General features: G+C 39.0%; 1 protein-coding gene across 1 annotated transcript; it reads right to left on the bottom strand.

The window, feature by feature from the left end:
* Positions 1–6,518: 6,518 nt before the first annotated feature.
* Positions 6,519–11,599, bottom strand: LOC112219774 (retinal homeobox protein Rx3-like). The gene is made up of 3 exons (XM_024381288.2): positions 11,325–11,599; positions 10,893–11,122; positions 6,519–9,159 (listed from the first exon to the last, which is right to left on the bottom strand). The coding sequence occupies exons 1-3, from the start codon at positions 11,578–11,580 to the stop codon at positions 8,692–8,694; spliced, it is 954 nt and encodes a 317-aa protein (XP_024237056.2). The 5' UTR covers positions 11,581–11,599; the 3' UTR covers positions 6,519–8,691.
* Positions 11,600–22,704: the final 11,105 nt, after the last annotated feature.

A 22,704-nucleotide genomic window follows, 5' to 3' on the forward strand; every position in this document is an offset into this window, starting at 1 on the left:
CTGGGGAATATCGCCGTCCAAAGGAGGAGATAAAGGCAGCGAAGGAGGAGCGGCTGCGATATGAGGAGGCAAGTCATTGAAGCAGGCACAAGAGGCAGACCCAATTTTTTTAGGAGAAGGGCACACAGGGAGATTGGCTGAGTCAGGTTATAGACCTGAGCCAACTCCCTGTGCTTACCGCGGGGAGCGAGGGACCGGGCAGGCACCGTGTTATGCATAAAGCATTATTCGGAGCCAGCTCTCCGCAAGTGCCACACTAGAGTGGGCATTCAGCCAGGGCGGATTGTGCCAGCTCAGCGCTCTTTGTCTCCGGTGCGTCGTTTCGGCCCAGGGGATACTGCGGCTCTGCGCACTGTGTCTCCGGTGCGCTGTGACTGCTCAGTGCATCCTATGCCTGCGCTCCACCTGTGCCGGGCTAAAGTGGGCATTCAGCCAAGAAACAATGCAAGTGTTAGTCTACCAAAACTGGGTGGGTGCTACCCACAGCCATTTGACCTAAGTGCCTTGAAAGTCTAGGTTTCAGATCAAATATGTCATCACCCTGGCCAAAAGGAATAAGGGTGACAATAAGTGGGCATCTTAGTTTCTTTATTTCTATGTTTTTTTCTATGTTTTGGCACAGGTTCTCAATTAAACAGCTGTCTAGGGTCTCTGATTGGGAATCATATCTTTATTTTCTGTTTTCTACCTTAGGTTGTGATGTTTTTTTTTGTTAGCTCTGTGCAGCCTACAGAACGTGACGTTCCCTTGTTCTTTGTTGTTTTGTTTGGTGTTCGGATTAAATAAAGTATCATGAACACTAACCACGCTGCACCTTGGTCCACTTCTTCCGACGAGCGTTACATCTCTGACCTGACGATCACCGACTTCAGTCTGAGCTCGTCTTGTTTTCGAGTTCCCAGTTGTCTTGATCACACCAAAAATAATATGTTTTGAACGTGGTATACTGCATACTTTTTTACTAAACAGTATGTGCAAAATTATACATAGAATGATTAGCACACAGTATGCAGTTTAAGTAAGTAGTAGGTAAGCCATGATTGTAGATACGGCCAGACATGGTGGCGTAGCAGGAAGATCGGAATGCTGTGAACCAAAGGCTTGTGGTTTCAAATCCCAGCAGAGGACATGTTGTTATGTCAAATATGTAAGTTGAAAGCACTGTATGGTCAAAGCATTGTGGAGTGTGTCCCCCTAATCTTTCCAAAAAAAAGAGCTGTGAATGGATCAGTGGTTCACTAATCAGTGTTGATGGGCTCTGCCACAGTAACAATGGGTGTAAAGATACCACTTTCAAAAAATAATGTTACTTTGGGATCATTAGGCAACGTCCTGATGAATGATACACAGGAATGTTCTTGCCACGTTTCCGTAAACCTACTAAAACGTGTCTAGACCATTACTATCTTATATTCTGAGAACATGGCAACCATGTTCTGTGTATGTTTGGTGGGACACTGATGAAATATTCTCCTAACCCTCAGAAAACTGGACACATGAACGTTCATGCATCGTTCTCATGAAATGTATCTAGAACATTCATTTATTATATTTTGAGACATTTTGACACATTAATGTTCTTGCAACGTTCCTATGAAATGGGAGTGTGAGGAACACGCCAGCTAGCTAATATTTAGAAAAACTATTTGTTTGGCTAGAGTTATGCAAACCGTTTGCAATCTCTTTACCTTTGCTTGCTGGCTAGCTACAGAGGTTAGCTGACTAATTAGCTACATTAGTTAGCTTCTGTCATCAGTTGTTGTTGTGTATTCATCATATTTAGCCTATTCCACCGTTTGAAGAATGCATACTGGCATTTGAATATAGCGCAGTGAAAGGGAATCTGGACACACTGTGGACATGGTAGACATATTTAAATATAGGTGTAGACACATGACATGTTTGGCATTGCATGATCAGAACTCTATGATCAGAAAACAAAAGCTGCATGAACTGTCAAGTCTAGACATGGCCAGAGACGAGCTCCGACCAACAACAAATGTCTATCACAGGGAACAATATCATGCTGCAGGCACCATAGAGAAGAAAAATACATATTTAGATAATTGATCGCATGTCAGCTAACACACCTGGGATGTGGAAGTAAAGTCAAGTAAAAGCTGGAATTGAAACCGCCTTATTAAAATGGAATACATATTGAACGTGTTATGGCTGTACCTTTCAGGTGCCCAAAATGACAAACAGGCTTTCATAATTCATATCTCGAAATTCATTTTAAGATTGTTTAGCGTAATTGTAGGCCTATTTATTTCTGCAACAACACACTCACTGATCCAAAATGTTAATGGATAGTCACTACCATTATGGGAACTGTATTAACTTTTTATTCTGAGTTACAGCATTCACCCCACATAATACATAGTGCATTTCTTATTTTTAATAATCAAACCAAAACCGAACCGACCTCAAAAAGCACTAATCGCTCAGCAATAATAGCCAAGAACGAGGTGTGTGGAGATACATATTGTACAATATGAGGAGGAAATTATAGTCCTAAAAAATCTTTCCAGTTTCACTGACGCACCCAATTATGTGCAGCTCACTCACTGCTGATGGCCGCTATGTGCTCGTGCCATTGTTTTAACTTTTTCAAGTTGATAAAATATTTTGGTAGCCGAGAGGAGATTAGTCTTCATTTTTCAGCAGGATCAATATGCTTTCCAACCTGTGTTTTCCTGCGATTGTAATAGGATATTACAAAAGGCCTGTTTTGTCTGCATGCTGTTCACTGACAGATTTGCCTTCGACCAAGTGTTGCTCACAATCTAGTCCTGTTGCAGCCGTAACTCGACCTCGTTTCAAAGTTATCAACAAATGATCTCATTTGTATGCCTATACATCACCAATGTAGACTGTTTGAAGCACACTTTTGTAAGTCTCAGTTACAAATGGCAGCTCCAATAAGCCCCCTATGTTGAACGAGAGGCTTGTTGAATCATGATTCTTTTGAGGTTTTAGTTCATCGTTCGGTAGGGGGGTCCTACGTGCACTGGGCATTACTGAATCAAATCAACGAAATGAGTCGAATGATTCGTTCTTTTGACTGAACGAGTTGAAAAGGTCTAATTAAGTAAAAAGAGCCAAACTTCCCATCACTAAATGGCTAGTGACTCTGGTGTCAGATTACAATACATATTCACAGCCATTGGAGGCCGCAAAGTCCCACCTAAAATTTAACTAGTTCATGGAGTTTACACACGCATCACTGTCAAACGAAGCACAACGCTGGAAATCTGTCCGCATCCACAGAAACTAGTCCCCTCGTTCTATGACAAGCAGAGATGGTTTACAGTATATTGAATTCAAATCACAGAGAGCGAGAGACTGCCACAAACTGTCAGTTCCTTGAAGTTTTGGCTGTATATGAATTAACACTTAGCTAAATGGGTGTGGGGAACACATGACAGGCACTAATTTGCGATATAGGTAGTTAGTATTGTTAGTGGTGCGTAACTGGTGGCAGGGAAGTCAGACGCAGGAGAGCAGAACGAGGTAATAGCCGGAGCAGTTTAATTGTAAAGCCAACAGCATAACGAAATGAACAAACATGGGTACAAAACCCCATATTATATATACATTTAATCCTTAGGGTAGTGGGGGGCACATATGACAGGCACTCATTTGCAATATAAGTAGTTAGGCTGTTATAATGTTTTAAATTATTAAAGGCCAAGGGTAAGCTATTAGGCATTTACTCAATGATTTTCTTCTTTGTCGAAAAAGTGTTTTATTCATTCACAACTAAGATGCTTCTGGGCTTAGCACAGACAGAGTGAAAGCCGAGGAAAACAAGAAGAAGCACAGAGAGACATAGTGTCGGACAGACAACTGAGGAGAACAAGGAGGAGCACAGACAGACAGTGACAACAGAGGAGGACAAAGAGAAGCACAGACAGACAGTGACAACAGAGGAGAACACAATGAAGCACAGACAGACAGTGACAACAGAGGAGGACAAGGAGAAGCACAGACAGACAGTGACAACAGATCACATCGTGATATCCTACTACTATCTAGTGGATGAACTTAGAATCAGACAGAGGATATATGTATATCAGTGGATAGATAGAGACTTCAGCTTTCTTCTTCTCATAGTTACAGTGCCTTGCGAAAGTATTTGGCCCCCTTGAACTTTGCGACCTTTTGCCACATTTCAGGCTTCAAACATAAAGATATAAAACTGTATTTTTTTGTGAAGAATCAACAACAAGTGGGACACAATCATGAAGTGGAACGACATTCATTGGATATTTCAAACTTTTTTAACAAATCAAAAACTGAAAAATTGGGCGTGCAAAATTATTCAGCCCCTTTACTTTCAGTGCAGCAAACTCTCTCCAGAAGTTCAGTGAGGATCTCTGAATGATCCAATGTTGACCTAAATGACTAATGATGATAAATACAATCCACCTGTGTGTAATCAAGTCTCCGTATAAATGCACCTGCACTGTGATAGTCTCAGAGGTCCGTTAAAAGCGCAGAGAGCATCATGAAGAACAAGGAACACACCAGGCAGGTCCGAGATACTGTTGTGAAGAAGTTTAAAGCTGGATTTGGATACAAAAAGATTTCCCAAGCTTTAAACATCCCAAGGAGCACTGTGCAAGCGATAATATTGAAATGGAAGGAGTATCAGACCACTGCAAATCTACCAAGACCTGGCCGTCCCTCTAAACTTTCAGCTCATACAAGGAGAAGACTGATCAGAGATGCAGCCAAGAGGCCCATGATCAATCTGGATGAACTGCAGAGATCTACAGCTGAGGTGGGAGACTCTGTCCATAGGAAAACAATCAGTCGTATATTGCACAAATCTGGCCTTTATGGAAGAGTGGCAAGAAGAAAGCCATTTCTTAAAGATATTCATAAAAAGTGTCGTTTAAAGTTTGCCACAAGCCACCTGGGAGACACACCAAACATGTGGAAGAAGGTGCTCTGGTCAGATGAAACCAAAATTGAACTTTTTGGCAACAATGCAAAACGTTATGTTTGGCGTAAAAGCAACACAGCTCATCACCCTGACCACACCATCCCCACTGTCAAACATGGTGGTGGCAGCATCATGGTTTGGGCCTGCTTTTCTTCAGCAGGGACAGGGAAGATGGTTAAAATTGATGGTAAGATGGATGGAGCCAAATACAGGACCATTCTGGAAGAAAACCTGATGGAGTCTGCAAAAGACCTGAGACTGGGACGGAGATTTGTCTTCCAACAAGACAATGATCCAAAACATAAAGCAAAATCTACAATGGAATGGTTCAAAAATAAACATATCCAGGTGTTAGAATGGCCAAGTCAAAGTCCAGACCTGAATCCAATCGAGAATCTGTGGAAAGAACTGAAAACTGCTGTTCACAAATGCTCTCCATCCAACCTCACTGAGCTCGAGCTGTTTTGCAAGGAGGAATGGGAAAATTTCAGTCTCTCGATGTGCAAAACTGATAGAGACATACCCCAAGCGACTTACAGCTGTAATCGCAGCAAAAGGTGGCGCTACAAAGTATTAACTTAAGGGGGCTGAATAATTTTGCACGCCCAATTTTTCAGTTTTTGATTTGTTAAAAAAGTTTGAAATATCCAATAAATGTCGTTCCCCTTCATGATTGTGTCCCACTGGTAGTTGATTCTTCACAAAAAAATACAGTTTTATATCTTTATGTTTGAAGCCTGAAATGTGGCAAAAGGTCGCAAAGTTCAAGGGGGCCGAATACTTTCGCAAGGCACTGTATATCATTCCTGATAGAAAGACAGAAAATAAAGATATGGCACGTTGCATAAGCCCTGCACTTTTAAATGGCTGTGTTCCAATGGGAATGTACACATGTTTAGAGTAAAAGATCTAAGATGTTTTACTTATTATTATTATTATTCCTTTTGAAACGGTAATTGATGACATATTTGATCTGAAACCTAGACTTTCAAATCTCTTATTCCCAATGACATTAGGGAACCCCCCACCCAGTTTTGAAAGTAGACTACATAATACATTGTTTAATTGGAAGAAAGGTGTAGTAGACAGCTTTCTGAACAACATAAAGCTGGAGCTCAAAATGTTGAACAATACGTTTCTCCTTTTTCATAACACTAATGTCCACTAGAGGGAACCGGACACCATGTTCACTTGTTCCGCTCTGCTCTGTGATTTGAGATTTAAATTAAATTAGCAATAAGTGTGAATATAAAACCACTTGTTTTCTAAAAAGTTGAAAGCATTCTGCAAAAGCAATCGTCTTCAAAAAAGAATATTCTATTGTAAGAAATATATATGTCTTTCTTTTTTCTCTCCAAACCAAATGTTGACTGAAAACTGATTATGAAGAGTCCTCCAAATGAATAAGAAATGCCCATTGTGCATGGTGAAGCTATGACACATAACGTGTATGCAACAACACAATACATGCATATATCAAAGGACATATGACAATTAATGAAATAAGGGATAAGTGTTGATGTAACTATGCAGTTTTATTTCCATAAAATCATTAATGTATGGAGATAAACAACAAATGGACAATCGGTCATGAACATTTGTAAAGTGTACAAACTGGAAGAACACTGAAAGAAAGTTATCTAGACAAGGGCTTGGAAACAATGATAAATACATAGATTAATCCTGGGATGTGATTGTCTTAGCAGAAGTACATATACATAACAGAAGATAATTGTTAAAATAGGGATGCAAATGTCAACATAGAAACCAGGTTGCAGGCAATTTTACATTTGAACATTTCCACTTTCTCTTCAATGGCATCCTTCATTCAGTAAGAGGGGGAATTCTGACCCGAATTAAGAGTGTTAATTAACTTAAGAAATGGAACATAATTCCCCTTTTTCTACACTTTTCTCTTTAATTCTGACCTTGACCTTGTGGATGAGAATATCATGCTATTCACAACCCATTCAATGCTATTCACAGCAAAGGAGGTGAGACAGAGGTGTGTCTACAGATATTCCGTAGTCAGACCTTGACTTAATTTGCTCATAATTCCACCACTTTAAAAAAATGATAATTATATGTAGAAATAACACCAAATCTCTATGCACTGTAATTTATAAATTGATAAGAGCTATTAATAAGACCTAGGTAAATTAGTCATTAGTTAGGACAAGAGGATTGTAAATATAAATGACAGTTGTTTTAGATCTGTTTTATTTTATGATCGTTGTGAAAATGTGAAACCAGTCATATTTCAGCAAACTGAAAAGCATGTCAACATGACAGGTATTTCAGCCTCTTTTCCACAAGTGAAGTAGAAATAGCTGTATCATTATTCAGAATTTTAATTTTAGGCCTATGGCTTCATCATTTGCAGGAGTTAAATTTGGAGATCCAAGCGGAGACTGTAGCCTATGGAAACCTGTGTGCACTGATAGTAGAGCAGAACCTACCTAGTTGGTAGGTTAAAAAAAATGTATAAGTACTTTCCTAACCCTAAATAATATACAAGATCAGAGTATTTTTTTATCTACCAATTGGTGCTGAAAAGGAAAGAAACATGCATGTATTTACAAGGCTTTTTTTCATTGGTCCCTAACATTCTGAAACATAGACATGTTAGCTGAGAACTTCCCAAAACCATGTGTTGTTATGAGGTGTTTGACTGTCACGTTTATGCTATGCTATGCTAACATGTCAAAAAATGTATTGTGCAATTTTATTCATGTTTTCAATAAACATTGGAGATTAAATATAGTTTACATGTTGTCAACAATCTAAGCCAACCCCGTCTGTTTTACCCCATAGTTGTGCATGGGTCGGTTTTGTTGCTAAACAACCAACCCATCTATATGTTCTAGTGAGTCTGTTGAGAAAATTCTAATTAAAGGTACACCAAATTTAAAGGGATGGCTATTGAATACAAATTTCACTAGAAAATCTGTTGGCCAGCAAGTGGGAGGGTTTTCAGCGGTTGAATTAAATTTATTCAACGCACGCAAGGTAACCTCATCTGCAAAGCCTGTTAAGATTATCTTATACTTCCCGGTTCTAAACAGTTACTGCATATATTATGACAACATTTTGTGAGGTTTTTGTTTGTTTTGGTGTTTGGCTGTGTTCGTCAGTTTTTTTCCCAGCCTGTTCGAGCACACTTTTTCTTGAGGCAAGCCGAAGTATGCCTTTCGTTGGTGATTGGTCAACATTAGGGATTCTTCAATTAAGTGTTTGTTGGCATTCAACAACAGATGACTAGTCTTCATGCAAAGTTTTTCACTTGAAAAATACAAAATCTTAGTTAGATGTCAAATTTTGCGACTAAAACCTCCCTGGCAAAAATGTCAAAATGAATTAAAGATTTCTTGAGCTATCATAATCTTAATTTTGACTATTTTGATGAAGTGTACTGGATATGGCGTCTCAAGAGGAACAAACAGTAATACTGCTAGCATGCTAGTAGATACCATAGACTACCTCTAACTTCCTTCAAACAGGGTGCAGAGACATACAAATGGTATCCATGAGTTCATCTGATTCTGGGGAAGTAGTTAAAAGGCTTCATTGCCAAAATCCCAAAGTGTCCCTTTAAGGGAGTATGCAAGCACAGATGTTCCCTTCACCTAGTCAACCGAACCGACGCAGCTTATTTGGATACCTTTACACACCTGCACAAGGTAAGTAGGAAAAGTGTACATTTCCTAAGTCAGAACCTAAAACCAGATCTTTGCATTGCCTCAGAGGGATGCAAGCCAGCATCCATCCTCACCATGTTTCCCAATAGACTGAATATGCTCCTTAGCCTTCATCCTCAGAGACACAATACTAGAATTACGAGGATCCAACTCCTCCATAGTTAACTTGTCCACGTACCCAGACGCTGAGCACTGGTACGGGGGCGGCGGAGGAGGACACAGAGAACCAATATGCCCAAAACTGGGGGAGTTGAGAAAGGGTGGAGGAGTGTAGCTGGAGGTTCTTTGGAGGCCCTGAGATGGGCTGGTGATGAAGCCGGAAAGGGACTGCAGAGGGGTGGCAGTGGTGGTGGGAGTGCTGAGCCATGGCTCCAGCTGTAGCCCGGAGCCCAGAGACTGGGAGGAGGAGCGGCTGAAGGACAGGAAGGAGGAAGTGTCCTGGAGCTTGATGGAGCTCCCCTCCAGCTTCTCCTGGCGACGCCACTTGGCCCGACGGTTCTGGAACCACACCTGGGATGGAATCATCACAACGTTCTTTTAAGACATTCTGCAATTCAACATTATGAGAACTGGGGCGATTATACACAGAAACAAGATTCAGGGGCACTTTGATCATATCAGTAAAATATTGAAATACCATACAGATGTAGGATCTTAATTTGAGCCAGTTTGCTACAGCAGGAAATGTATCCTGTAGCAACAGGAAGAATGAATTATTATATGGATTATAATATAACTGTCATTTATGTAGGGTTGATACATTTTTCTTAAGGGAAAATTAAGTCTGAAATTTCAAAGTGGAAATTACAGAGTTCAGAAGGCTTTTTAAACTTCAAATATACATTACAAGTTTTACACTTCCTGCAGAGCAGGAAAGTTCTCCTGCAACATGGTGATGGAATGAAGTTCCTACATCTGCACATGATTTAACCCTAACAATGATAACACTGCTGAAAGGCAGATGAAAGAAACTTAATCAGAAAACGTCTCTACTTAGTTCAACCTCTTTGCCAAAATGTACTGTTTGTCAACTTAATAAAACTTTGCTGTGTCAAAGAAACTCAATTGCCTATCTCTCCAGATATTAGCACAACAACAGTCTATTGTAAAACTTTGCTTTGGCAGGCTATTTGAAAATATGTAATATCTTTAATGGGAAGATATCTACTATTTGAATATATGAATGATAACTGTCAACCTTTGTGTAATACATGATCAACTATGATACTGTTATAAATGAAATGTCTTAAACATAATGATACATCATTGGAATAACTTTAATTATCTAAATAATATCTATATAATGTAAGTATATAGACAGGTCTTGAACTCAATGAGATCTTGCAGATAAAATACATTATTATTTACTTAACATCATTAATGGCTTAGTAGATTCAATTAATAGTTTGAATATAGAATCTTATTGATGATCATTTCAAAGGCTTGAAACGGTTTCAAAGGCTTGAAACTTATAGGTAACAATTATTATATACAGCCCTGCTCCACAAACCCTCAACTTAACTAACATCACTGTTAAGATTTAAAATGCCAAGTCATCAAACCCATTCATATGGTTGGTTAACTCTGGAAACTCATTCGGAGAGAGTTAGGAGAAGCAGCCTTTCATTGCCTTGCATCTTATGTGTGGAATGATAGACAGTACACTTCAAAATGGAGGAATTGGTGTCTCTGGAGCATTTCAAAAGATTAAGGGACCTTTTTACAGAAGAATGTATCTGTTTCAATATGATTGTGTTTTGCTTTTGGTGTATTGTTGTGTATAATACCGTGTATTTGATTGTGTATATTGTATTTTGGTGTGTAGTGCTATACATGGCTCATCTAGAAAAGAGACCTTGGACTCAGCATTGACTTATAGTGTCAACATTTATGTAAAAAAAGGGCTATTATCATCAAATACCGTATGTGACAATTTACTTAATAGTGAAGAAGTTAGGCCTAATATAAATTGCAATAACATATTTTAGTGGTCCTGACATTAGCCTAAGGTTGTAAATTAAAAAGATTAATATTCAACTAAAGACGATGATTATTTCACGAACCACATTTTATTTAAACTTTATTGATTAAGACTCAGACACACAACTTTTGTTAAATGTGTCACAAATAGGATAAGACAAGAACTTATGTTGAGCCCATGCTCGAAACATTAATTGGTAGACCTCGAGTCGAGCTTCATACACAGCTTCAACAACGGACTCAGTTGCTTGCTCATAATGTACCTGTACTCGGACCTCGGGAAGATGAACTTTGAGCGCGATCTCCTCTCTGCTGTAGACGTCAGGATAGTGCGACTTTTCGAACGCTCTCTCCAGCTCGTGCAGCTGAAAGGTGGTGAACGTGGTCCTATTACGCCGGTGTTTCTTCTTTGGGTTCTCATCAACGTGCAATTTATCCTCCCCTTTAGGTAAGTCAGAACTGACAGAGGCCCCCGAACTGCTGCAGCAGACACCTGAAAAATACATTGTAGGCTGGATCAATTTATGAACTTCTGAGCTATATTTGCCAACCTTTTACTCTAATTCGAATGGTTACTGGCACACATATGTAGGCCTAAACATGGAATAAATAACTATAAATAGCCTACTGGTATGAAAGATTACATTTTGAATACATGTTGAATCAATAAAAAAAATATTGTCAATGTTACTTACTGTCAAAACATTTTGGGTTGAGTTCTTTCTTCGGGGATGACATAATTCCATTTCCTCTCGGCTCAGCAGGTTTTCCTGACTCATTGTAGGACACAGATTGATGAAACATATTTTCGTCTTTAAATCCCAATATTGCTTCAATACTGTGAACCCTCGTTGCGGCTTGATTATGGTTATTCCAGGGGCTTCGGACAAAACGTGCAGAAGGTGACAGGCGCTCTTCCATGACTTCGGGAGTTGAACCAAGAAGCCACATTTGATGTATAAAATATTCTCAAACTAAATTGAAATGACACTGAAAAATACATTTAAACTCCCGAGAAAGTTGTATTTAAGAATACATAACAAAACGTTGAAATAGAATGAAACAGACTGTTGACTATCAAATCTGTGTAAGGCATCGCTACTGAGTATAGAGGCCACCTAGCTGACACTCTACGAGAGGTCTTGTCATATAGAGGAGGCTGTATCTTCTGGGGTTTATAAAGTAGTCCCCCCGGTAAGACCCCCATGTCCCTCAGTCCATGTGACAGTTCCCACCTCTCCACTAGACACGTCAAAAGAAGAATGTCACGTTCGATTTGACCCAGCCCTGCGGTTTGGGGGTAACTACATTGTCCTCATTGAACCAATGCAGCAATGCAGAGCTAGACTACTCTAACTCCTCCCCAAGACAAGTATTCTGCTGTGCTTGTCAGTCAGTTAGTGTTGGTTTATAAACCCCCTTACATAAATCTTAAAACCATCTTTCCCTCCATCTCCAGATGTCATGTGCTATATCCCAAGTGGCAAATCCCTATTCCCTCCATGTAGGCGATAGGGTGTCATTTGGGATGCAACATGCTTATGGTGGCCTGTAAAATTAGCTGGAGGGGTAGAAGAGTATGGTTTAAGGTGTCAGAACACAATCATAATTATAAATCACAGTATCACAATTCCAGAAGTTTACATACACTAAATAGACTCTGCCTTAATTAAAACAGCTTGGAAAATTCCATCTAATGATGTAATGGATTTAGAAGCTTCTGATAGGCCAATTGACATCATTTGAGTCAATTGGAGGTGTACCTGTGGATGTATTTCAAGGCCTACCTTCAAATTCAGTGCCTCCTTGCTTGACATCATGAGAAAATCCAAATAAAATCAGCCAAGACCTCAGGAAAAAAGTTGTAGACATCCACAAGTCTGGTTCACCCTTGGGATCAATTTCCAAACACCTAAAGGTGCCACGTTCATCTGTACAAACAATAGTATGCAAGTATAAACACCATGGGACCATGCAGTCATTATACCGCTCAGGTAGCAGATACGTTCTGTCTCATAGAGATGGACGTACTTTGGTGTGAAAAGTGCAAATCAATCCCAGAACATCAGCAAAGGACCTTGTGAAGATGCTGGAGGAAACAGGTACCAAAGTATCTATATCCACAGTAAAATGAGTCCTATATCAACATAACCAGAAAGGCCGTTCAGCAAAGAAGAAGCCACTGCTCAAAAACCGCCATAGAAAAGCCAGACATGGGGATAAAGATGAGACTTTTTGGAGAAATGTCCTCTGGTCTGATGAAACATAAAATAACTGTTTGGCCATAATGACCATTGTTATGTTTGGGGGAAAAAGGGGGAGGCTTGCAAGCCGATGAACACCATCCCAACAGTGAAGCACGGGGGTGGCAGCATCAAGTTGTGGGGGTGCTTTGCTGCAGGAGGGATTGGTGCACTTCACAAAATAGATGGCTTCATGAGAGGGGAAATGTATGTGAATATATTGAAGCAGCATCTCAAGACATCAGTCAGGAAATTCAAGTTTGGTCTCAATTGGGTCTTCAAATGGACATTGACCCCAAGCATACTTCCAAAGTTGTGGCAAAATGGCTTAAGGACAACAAAGTCAAGGTTGGAGTGAACATCACAAAGCCCTGGCCTCAATCCTATAGAACATTTGTGGGCAGAACTGAAAAAGCTTGGGCGAGCAAGGAGGCCAACAAACCTGACCAGCTCTGTCAGGAGGAATGGGCCAAAATTCACCCAAATTACTGTGGGAAGCTTGTGGAAGGCTACACGAAACATTGACCCAAGTTAAACAATTTAAAGGCAATGCTACCAAATACTAATTGAGTGTATGTAAACTTCTGACCCACTGGGAATGTGATGAAAGAAAGAAAAGCTGAAATAAATAATTCTCTCTATTATTATTCTGACATTTCACATTCTTAAATGAAGTGGTGATCAAAACTGACCTAAGAGGATATTTATACTAGGATTAAATGTTAGGGATTTTGAAAAACTAAGTTTAAATGTATTTGGCTAAGGTGTATGTAAACCTCCGACTTCAACTGTACATATAAAATTGTTAAATAGTTATTGATAGGCCTTTTGGCAGCTTACAAACTTTCTCAGAGAGGTAGTTTACATATTCATGATTAAATATTTAATTCAAAACTCTTTAGTTGTCATTAAATGTATTCATTTTTTAGATTTATCTTAACTATACCCACTTGTTCTGTGAAATAAATAAATAATGAGCAAAAAAAAAAAACGGTCCCCATAATTTTCTTTGACTTTACAGTCTACAAACATTCAGTAATTATTTTACAAAATGAGTTAAAACAAAGCAATGAAAACACAAGTTATTATAGTATGTGACTAGTAACAGCTATAAACAACTATAGGCATAGCTGTTCTCCATTTAAGGCCTAATCCAGTCTCGATAATTGGACCTACTTCAAGTTGGGTTGAATGTGTTGAATGAGTTGAGTTGGCCTATAAGCCTGTTGCATCCTATTATCTGTAAGCAAACAAAGATACCATGGCTTATGCTCCATTAAGTAACCATTTTAAATGTCATAGTTCACATCTAGTTACATTGTTACATTTTAGGCCTATACAGTACACAACCTTATTATGTGAGAGGTTAACCATACAGACCCGAGTGGAGCCCAGGCCTGTCATTGAGGTGCAAATGATTGGAAACATTTCTTAACCTCCTCAATATTGAGGAGGATATGTGTAATTAACACTAAACAAAGATTGACAGCAGGTTGGTAATCCCTGGCCCACATGTTGCTTAAAGGGATTACTATCTTTTTACTCAAAAGGAGTAAAATCCTTATAACGATTTAGCATTTCCCAATTGCTGAAAGTGACATTATCCTCTGTTGGCCATTGGTCCAATAGGCACTGCACAAGGAAGCAGAGCTGGATGTGGTATGTTGAGAACTATAGTACAGCTATAGGATCCGCAACTGAGGTAGTTTGCTACAGCAGGAAAATTATCCTGCAGCAACAGGAAATGTGGGTTATAAGTAGTCAACATTTTTGTAGATGTTGATATATTTTTCATAAAGGGAAATCAAGTCTGAATTTTGAAAATGGAAGTTACAAACTTCAGAAGCCTTTTTTAAACCTCAAATACGCTACACGTTTTTAATATCCTGCATTGCAGGAAAGTTCTCCTGCAACAGGGTGATCAAATTAAGATCCTACATCTGTAATCACAATGAAGCTTGTAATTTCAAACACAACGGTTATAACACAAATCTATCTTTTAGTTTCTATCTTTTTAGATTTTGTATCTTTTTAATTTAGGGGATGGATATTGGATATAAAAAGGGTTCTTTGGCTCTTGACTCATTAGCATATTTGTAGTTCACAATATGAGTTACAATATCCAGGGCTGGGTGCAACTTCATTCAACTCCATTTAGTCAATTCATGTCATGCATTTTAACTGAATTCAAGAACTGGAAGAAAGATCATCAATAGGTCTATTGTTCTCAGTTTAGGGTATGGGTACATTGTTGTGTCTTTGCCTTTGACATTGTTCTGTCTGATGAAAAAATAAATGAGATAATAGAAAAAAATACAGTTGCAAAAATTATTCAAAGAATCGGCAGTTTAACCCATCACCTAGCTCAAACACAAAAAAAATGTTTACCATTTAACCTTTCTGGCGCAGGGGTCCCGCTAGCGACCCACCTCGACAACATCCGGTGAAATTGCAGAGCGCTAATTCAAAATACAGAAAACGTAATATTAAATCTTCATGATAATACAAGTGTCATACATGATTCTTTAGCACAGAATCTTGGCAATCTAACCGCATCGTCAGATTTCAAAAAGGCTTTACGGCAAAAGCACAGCATTCAATTATCTGAGGTCAGAGCCCCACAACAGCACATTATCCAAACAAGCACAGGCGTCACAAAATCCCAAATAGCAATAAAATAAGTGACTTACCTTTGAAGATCTTCCTCGCAATCACAAGAGTCCCAGGAACACAATGAATGGTCGTTTTGTTCGATAAATTCCTTCTTTATATCCCAAATAGTCCGTTTAGTAGGCATCATTGAGTTCAGTAATCCACCCGTTCAGAATGCAGACATAGGAGTTCCAAAAGTTACCAGAAAATTTTATCCAAACAAATCAAACAATGTTTCTAATTCATTATTAGGTACTCTAATATCTAAATAAACAATAATATTTCATACGGAGCAAACTATTTTCAATAGGAAAGGAATCGAACGCAGCGCGCTCCCTCGGACACGTGCACAATAAGATGAGTTTTGCCATGGAACTTCCTGAGGATAAACAACTATTCCTCATTGGTTTTTCAGAATTCAAGCTTGAAACCATGTATACATTTTTTTAACATCTAGTGGAAGTCATAGGAACTGCAATTTGGGAGGCGGAAGTCTTTGGTTTCAATAGTTTAAGCTTGGAATTGGCTGGCAGGTCAACAGAAAAAAAATTGGTCCTCGCGTTTTCGCCTGCCAAATGTGTTATGCTATGTGTTATACAGACATCATTTTAGAGTGTTTTCTATCCAATACTACCATGCATATGCATATCCTAGCTTCTGGGCCTGAGTAACAGGCAGTTTACTTTTACTTTGGACACCTCAGTCATCCAAAATTCTAAATACTGCCCCCTATCACTAAAATTGATGATCTTTCACAATGGCATTTTGTCCGAGAAAACATCAGCTATGTGACTTTTATAATACGATAAAATGTCACTCCACCATTCTGTGGATTCCTGTCTAGTTTTGTAACTAACGGAGTCCAATCTAAATAATTTAAGAGAGTCTGAGACATGTAGTTAACCTGATGCGATGGGACAACCACCTCATCAACCTTGATCCTATTAACTGCTAATCTTTAACCACCAAATTCCCAATCCATGGCATTGTGAACATTAGACTCACTTGAAATTCACAACGTTGAGGGTTTCTTCAACCGGCTTAACTAGCACCTAACAATAGTTGCTAAATAATCTCCAATTATACTGAACTAAAATATAAACGCAACATGCAACAATTTCAAAGATTTTACTGAGTTACTGCTCAAATAAGGAAATCAGTCAAATAAATGAATTCGTTAGGCCCTAATCTATGAATTTCACATGACTGGGTAGGGGTGCAGCCATGGGTGGGCCTAGGATGGCATATGGGCACTGGGGAGCCAGGCCTAGCCAATCAGAATGAGTTTAATCCCACAAAAAGGGCTTTATTACAGACAGAAATACTCCTCAGTTTTATCACCTGTCCTGCTGGCTGGTCTCAGACTATCCCGCAGGTGATGAAGGCAGATGTAGAGGTCCTGGGCTGATGTGGTTACATGTGGTCTGCAGTTGTGAGGCCGGTTGGTCGTACCTCCAAATTCTCTAAAATGATGTTGGAGGAGGTTTATGGTAGAGAAATGAGCATTCAGTTCTGTGGCATACAGCTCTGGTGGACATCCCTGCAGTCAGCATGCCAATTGCACACTCCCTCAAAACTTGAGACATCTGTGGTATTGTGTTGTGTGACAAAACTACAAATTTTAGAGTGGCCTTTTATTGTCCCCAGCACAAGGTGCACCTGTATAATGATCATGCTGTTTAACTTCTTTGGGACTAGGGGGCAGTATTGAGTAGCTTGTATAAAAGGTGCCCAGAGTAAACCGCCTGCTACTCAGGCCTAAAAGCTAGAATATGCATATAATTAGTAGATTTGGATAGAAAACACTCTGAAGTTTCTACAACTGTTTGAATGGTGTCTGTGAGTATAACAGAACTCATATGGCAGGCATAAACCTGAGAAAAAATCCAACCAGGAAGTGGGAAATCTGAGGTTTGTAGCATGAGCTGATCAAGCGCGCCCACGTGAGAGCGACCTGTGTTCCATTGCATTTCCAAAGACAAAGGAATTCTCCAGTTGGAACATTATTGAAGATTTATGTTAAAAACATCCTAAAGATCGATTCTATACACCGTTTGACTTTATCGAACAAAACAAACATTTGTTGTGGAACTGGGATTCCTGGGAGTGCATTCTGATGAAGATCATCAAAGGTAAGTGAATATTTATAATGCTATTTATAATGCTATACAGGTGCACCTATTTCTGACTTCTGTTGACTCCACAACATTGCGGATATCTGTATGGCTTGTTTTTGTGTCTTAGCGCTGTCTCAGATTATTTCATTGTGTGCTTTTTCCGTAAAGTTTTTTTGAAATCTGACACAGCGGTTGCAAGAGGTTAACCTCTCTGGCGCAGGTGTTCCTCTAGCAACCCACTTCGGCAACATCCGGATCACAAAAAATCTGTTTTGTTGGCGCGTTGTGTTCAGTAATCCACTGGCTCAAAGGCAGTCAAAACATGCAGACGAATACATCATAATAGTACCGGTAAAGTTGTTGAAAAATGTAAAACGATGTTTATAGTTAATCCTCAGGTTGTCAATTGTCTAAATAATTGATAATATTTCAACCGGACAATAGCATATTCAATAGAAAGGAAAAACAACGAAGGGTGCACACTCGGTCACGCGTTGAAACCAGCACTCCTCAGTCCACTGACAGAAAGGTCTCGTTCTTCTTCATTTTTCAGAAAACAAGCCTTAAACAATGTCTAAAGACTGTTGACATCTAGTGGAAGCCATAGGAACTGCAATCTGCGTCCTAAACATTAGAAACTCAATAGGCATTCAATTGAAAACTACCCACATAAAAAAAATTACACTTCCTGGATTGATTTTCCTCAGGTTTTCGTCTGCCGTATCAGTTCTGTTATACTCACAGACATGATTGTAACCGTTTTTGAAACTTTAGAGTGTTTTATATCCACATCTAAATAAATGCATATCCTAGCTTGTGGGCCTGAGTAACAGGACACGCTTCTCATCCAGACGTCGAAATACTGCCTCCAAGCCATAAGAAGTTAAACATTATTATTGCACACAAGGTAACTTATTATTTGACTTGTTAAAACCTCTTAAAGCTAGCGGCAGAGTTTTCACTTTTGGATAAATAGCGTGCCCAATTTCAACTTCCTGCTACTCATGCCAAGAATATCAGATATGCATATTATTCATAGATTTGGATAGAAAACACTCTGAAGTTTCTAAAACTGTTTGAATGATGTCTGTGAGTATAACAGAACTTATGTAGCAGGCAAAACCCAGAGGACTAACTGTTCAGATATTTTTTTTTCCCCATCTCTCTTCCCTATATTGTCTTTGCCATTGGGAATTTAATAGCAACCTACTTTCAGTTCCTACCGCTTCCACACGATGTCGCCAGTGGAATATGGCTGAGGTTAATCCTTTGTTTTAGCAGGAAGTAGGCCAACTCGGAACGGGGGACCCTTTTGTGAGTTGCACAAGACGTGAACAGCAGTGCTGGTTTGTTTTCGTTCCTGTATTGAATACAGATTGCCCCGTCTACAATTTGATCGATTATTAACGTTTAAAAATACCTAAAGTTGTATTACAAAAGTAGTTTGAAATATTTTGGCAAAGTTTATAGGCAACTTTTGAAATATTTTGTAGTGACGTTGCATTTTTCTAAGCTGTTTTTTTTTATGGATCAAACAGGCTTTATAAATGGACATTTTCGATATATATGGACGGAATTAATAGTACAAAAGGACCAATTGTGATGTTTTTGGACATATTGGAGTGCCAACAAAAGAAGCTCGTCAAAAGTAATGCATATTTTATATTTTATTTCAGCGTTTTGTGTAGCGCCTGATACGCTAGCTGCTTTTTTTTACTGCTGGTGAGGATGGCTGCAGGCTATCAGATAATAGCTTCTTATGCTTTCGCCGAAAAGCATTTAAAAAATCTGACATGTTGACTGGATTCACAACGAGTGTAGCTTTAATTGAGTATCTTGTGATTTAATGAAAGTTTGAATTTTATAGCATTTTCTTTGAATCTGGCGCTCTGCATTTCCCCTGGCAATTTGCCAGTTAAGACGCTAGCGTCTCCCTTATCCTCAAGAGGTTTGAAGCAGATTTTTACTCCTAATTTAGGCTATAACAATTGATTGAATACTTTTCAGATTTTAATTTTTAAATAAAACACAAAAAAAAAATCGAACATAATTAATCTTTGGCAATATGGGGTATTGTGTGTAATCCGGTGACAAACATCTCAATTTAATTCATTTTAAATTCAGGCTGTAATGCAACAACATTTGGAAAAAGTCAAGGGGTGTAAATACTTTCTGAATGCACTAATACAGTAGTTGTAGTAAGATGCCTGTTACTCACTAGCTAATCTGATGCCTGCCTTGGCCTCTAAATAGACAGGATTGTATTTGGAAGTTTACAACTGTTTTGGTCTCTCTCTCTCTACAGAGCAAACAAGAAACAGGAAAGTAGTAGGTTCAGACTGTCTGTCTCACTTGCTTATCTAATGTCTGCATTGGTCTTTTAGTGGGAGCAGGAGTCTCACTAGATAACGATATCTGACTCGCTAATGTAACATGTCTATTGTTTCTCCAACAGAGCGAGTCGGACAAGAACATGACTTTAATATCTGTATTGGTCTATACCAGGGCTCTTCAACCCTGTTCCTGGAGAGATACCATCCGGTATGTTTTCACTCCAACCCTAATCTAGCTCACATGACTCTAATAATTATCTGGTTCATAAGATTAATAAGGTTAGATACAAATGGGATTGGAAAAAAAACCTAAAGGAGGGTAGCTCTTGTCATGACTTTCCTTCCTGAAAGAGACCCCCCCCCCTCTCTCCCACCAGAGAGGAAGAGAGGCAGTGGAGCCGGTTCTTTCCGGGACTTTAACAAACAATCGGAAACTTTCTCTCTCTCTCTGCATTTGCAGTGTTGAGACTGGAATGTCTGAGTGTTACAACAGAGAATCTATCCTGTGTGTGTGTTTGTGTAATTCTGTGTGATTATTTAGTTAGTTAGTAAATAAATAATTAAGCCAATTTGTGTATAGTTGAATCATCATTTAGACTAGGGTTTGCGCAGATTTGAAGTCAACGACGTTCAGAATGAGACTGATATGAGGTAATAATAATAATTAATGGATGACTGGTATGGTAACGACATATTCTAGAGTTAATTAGGTAAACGGTAACTCATTAAATAAACTTTTCCGTGGTGCCCCAAGATTGCTAATGAGTTAATTGTTATATGATTAATTTCATCATGTAATAAGTATACATAGTTCATTGATTTGATAAAATAACCATCATCACCTTAATGACAACACTCTCAAGGAGCAGTTTTAGAGAGCCTTGGGTCCGGTTTCCAGATAACGATGGAACTTGGGCTGATGAGTGTTTTAACAATATATCTTATCTACACCGGCTGAAGATGTAACATGCGTTTCCTAAAACACCACGCAGAGAGAACATTTGCTAAGTACTTCCTTGAGGCATGTGTCAATAATGATAGTATCAAATGAAAGGCAACACTGCTCTCGAGTCAGCTTCCTCCATTCAAATCCTACCTTATCATTATAATTATTCCACAACACTGCTCTCGAGTCAGCTTCCTCCATTCAAATCCTACCTTATCATTATAATTATTCCACAACACTGCTCTCGAGTCAGCTTCCTCCATTCAAATCCTACCTTATCATTATAATTATTCCACAACACTGCTCTCGAGTCAGCTTCCTCCATTCAAATCCTACCTTATCATTATAATTATTCCACAACACTGCTCTCGAGTCAGCTTCCTCCATTCAAATCCTACCTTATCATTATAATTATTCCACAACACTGCTCTCGAGTCAGCTTCCTCCATTCAAATCCTACCTTATCATTATAATTATTCCACAACACTGCTCTCGAGTCAGCTTCCTCCATTCAAATCCTACCTTATCATTATAATTATTCCACAATACTTATGATGGATCAGCAGCTAGAGAGATATTATCACATATGGCTGTAAATATTGAGGAGGCTTATTCTAATACTTAACCTGTAATAATGCACTGAATCAAGATTTATACATGTTAGGCTACACATCATGAAATATATTGAGGAAAAACATTTGACAGTAGCCAAATATCTAAATAAATGAAACTCACTTGATTGAACATTAAATTGATTTCAATATCATTTAAATATCAAACTTGATCTCATAGTTTCACTTTGGGATTTTCCAAACATTAGGAAGATCTTTCTATTATTGAGTTGAACAGCCTCAATTTGTCAGGCATGGACTCTACACAGTGTTGAAAGTATTCCACAGGGATGCTGGCTTATGTTGACTCCAATGCTTCCCACAGTTGTGTCAAGTTGGCTGGGCGTCCTTTGAGTGGTGGACCATTCTTGATACACACAGGAAACTGTTGAGCATGGAAAACCCAGCAGCGTTGCGGTTCTTGAGACAAACTGCTGCGCCTGGGACCTATTACCATGTCCTGTTCAAAGGCACTCAAATCTTTTGCCCATTAACTCTTTGAATGGAACAGATACTTTTATTTTGTTCTTTATTTAAAACCTGTTGCGACTCTAGGGGCAGTATTTTCATTTTTGGAAAAAAAACGTTCCCGTTTTAAACGGGATATTTTGTCAGGACAAGATGCTAGAATATGCATATAATTGACAGCTTTGGATAGAAAACACTCTAACGTTTCCAAAACTGTAAAGATATTGTCTGTGAGTATAACAGAACTGATGTTGCAGGCGAAAGCCTGAGAAAAATCCCATCCGGAAGTGCCCCATATTTTGAAAGCGCTGCGTGCCAATGAGTCCCCATTGAGCTGTGAATGTGCTATGAACCAGCTTACGCTTTCTACGTATTCCCCAAGGTGTCTACAGCATTGTGACGTAGTTTTACGCATTCATGTTGAAGAATACCCGTAGGGGGCTACATTGCGCAAGTGGTCACATGATGCTCCCGGAGAAAATCTTGCGTAAAGTACAGAGGTAGCCATTATTCCAATCGCTTCTACTGAGAAACCAATTGTCCAGGTGGATATATTATCGAATAGATATTTGAAAAACACCTTGAGGATTGATTCTAAACAACATTTGCCATGTTTCTATCGATATTATGGAGCTAATTTGGAATATTTTTCGGTGTTGTCGTGACCGCAATTTCCGGTCGATTTCTCAGCCAAATGTGAAGAAC

Source organism: Oncorhynchus tshawytscha, linkage group LG20 (genome assembly GCF_018296145.1).
Source record: "Oncorhynchus tshawytscha isolate Ot180627B linkage group LG20, Otsh_v2.0, whole genome shotgun sequence".
Lineage (NCBI taxonomy): Eukaryota > Metazoa > Chordata > Actinopteri > Salmoniformes > Salmonidae > Oncorhynchus > Oncorhynchus tshawytscha.

Bases quoted from the DNA above. Each gene is read 5' to 3' on its own strand.
- LOC112219774 (XM_024381288.2), bottom strand. From the start codon at position 11,580: ATGTGGCTTCTTGGTTCAACTCCCGAAGTCATGGAAGAGCGCCTGTCA. The intron at 11,123-11,324 runs GTAAGTAACATT...TGTATTTTTCAG, and splicing joins CAACCCAAAATGTTTTGACA to GTGTCTGCTGCAGCAGTTCG. The intron at 9,160-10,892 runs GTACATTATGAG...ATTCCATCCCAG, and splicing joins TTCCCGAGGTCCGAGTACAG to GTGTGGTTCCAGAACCGTCG.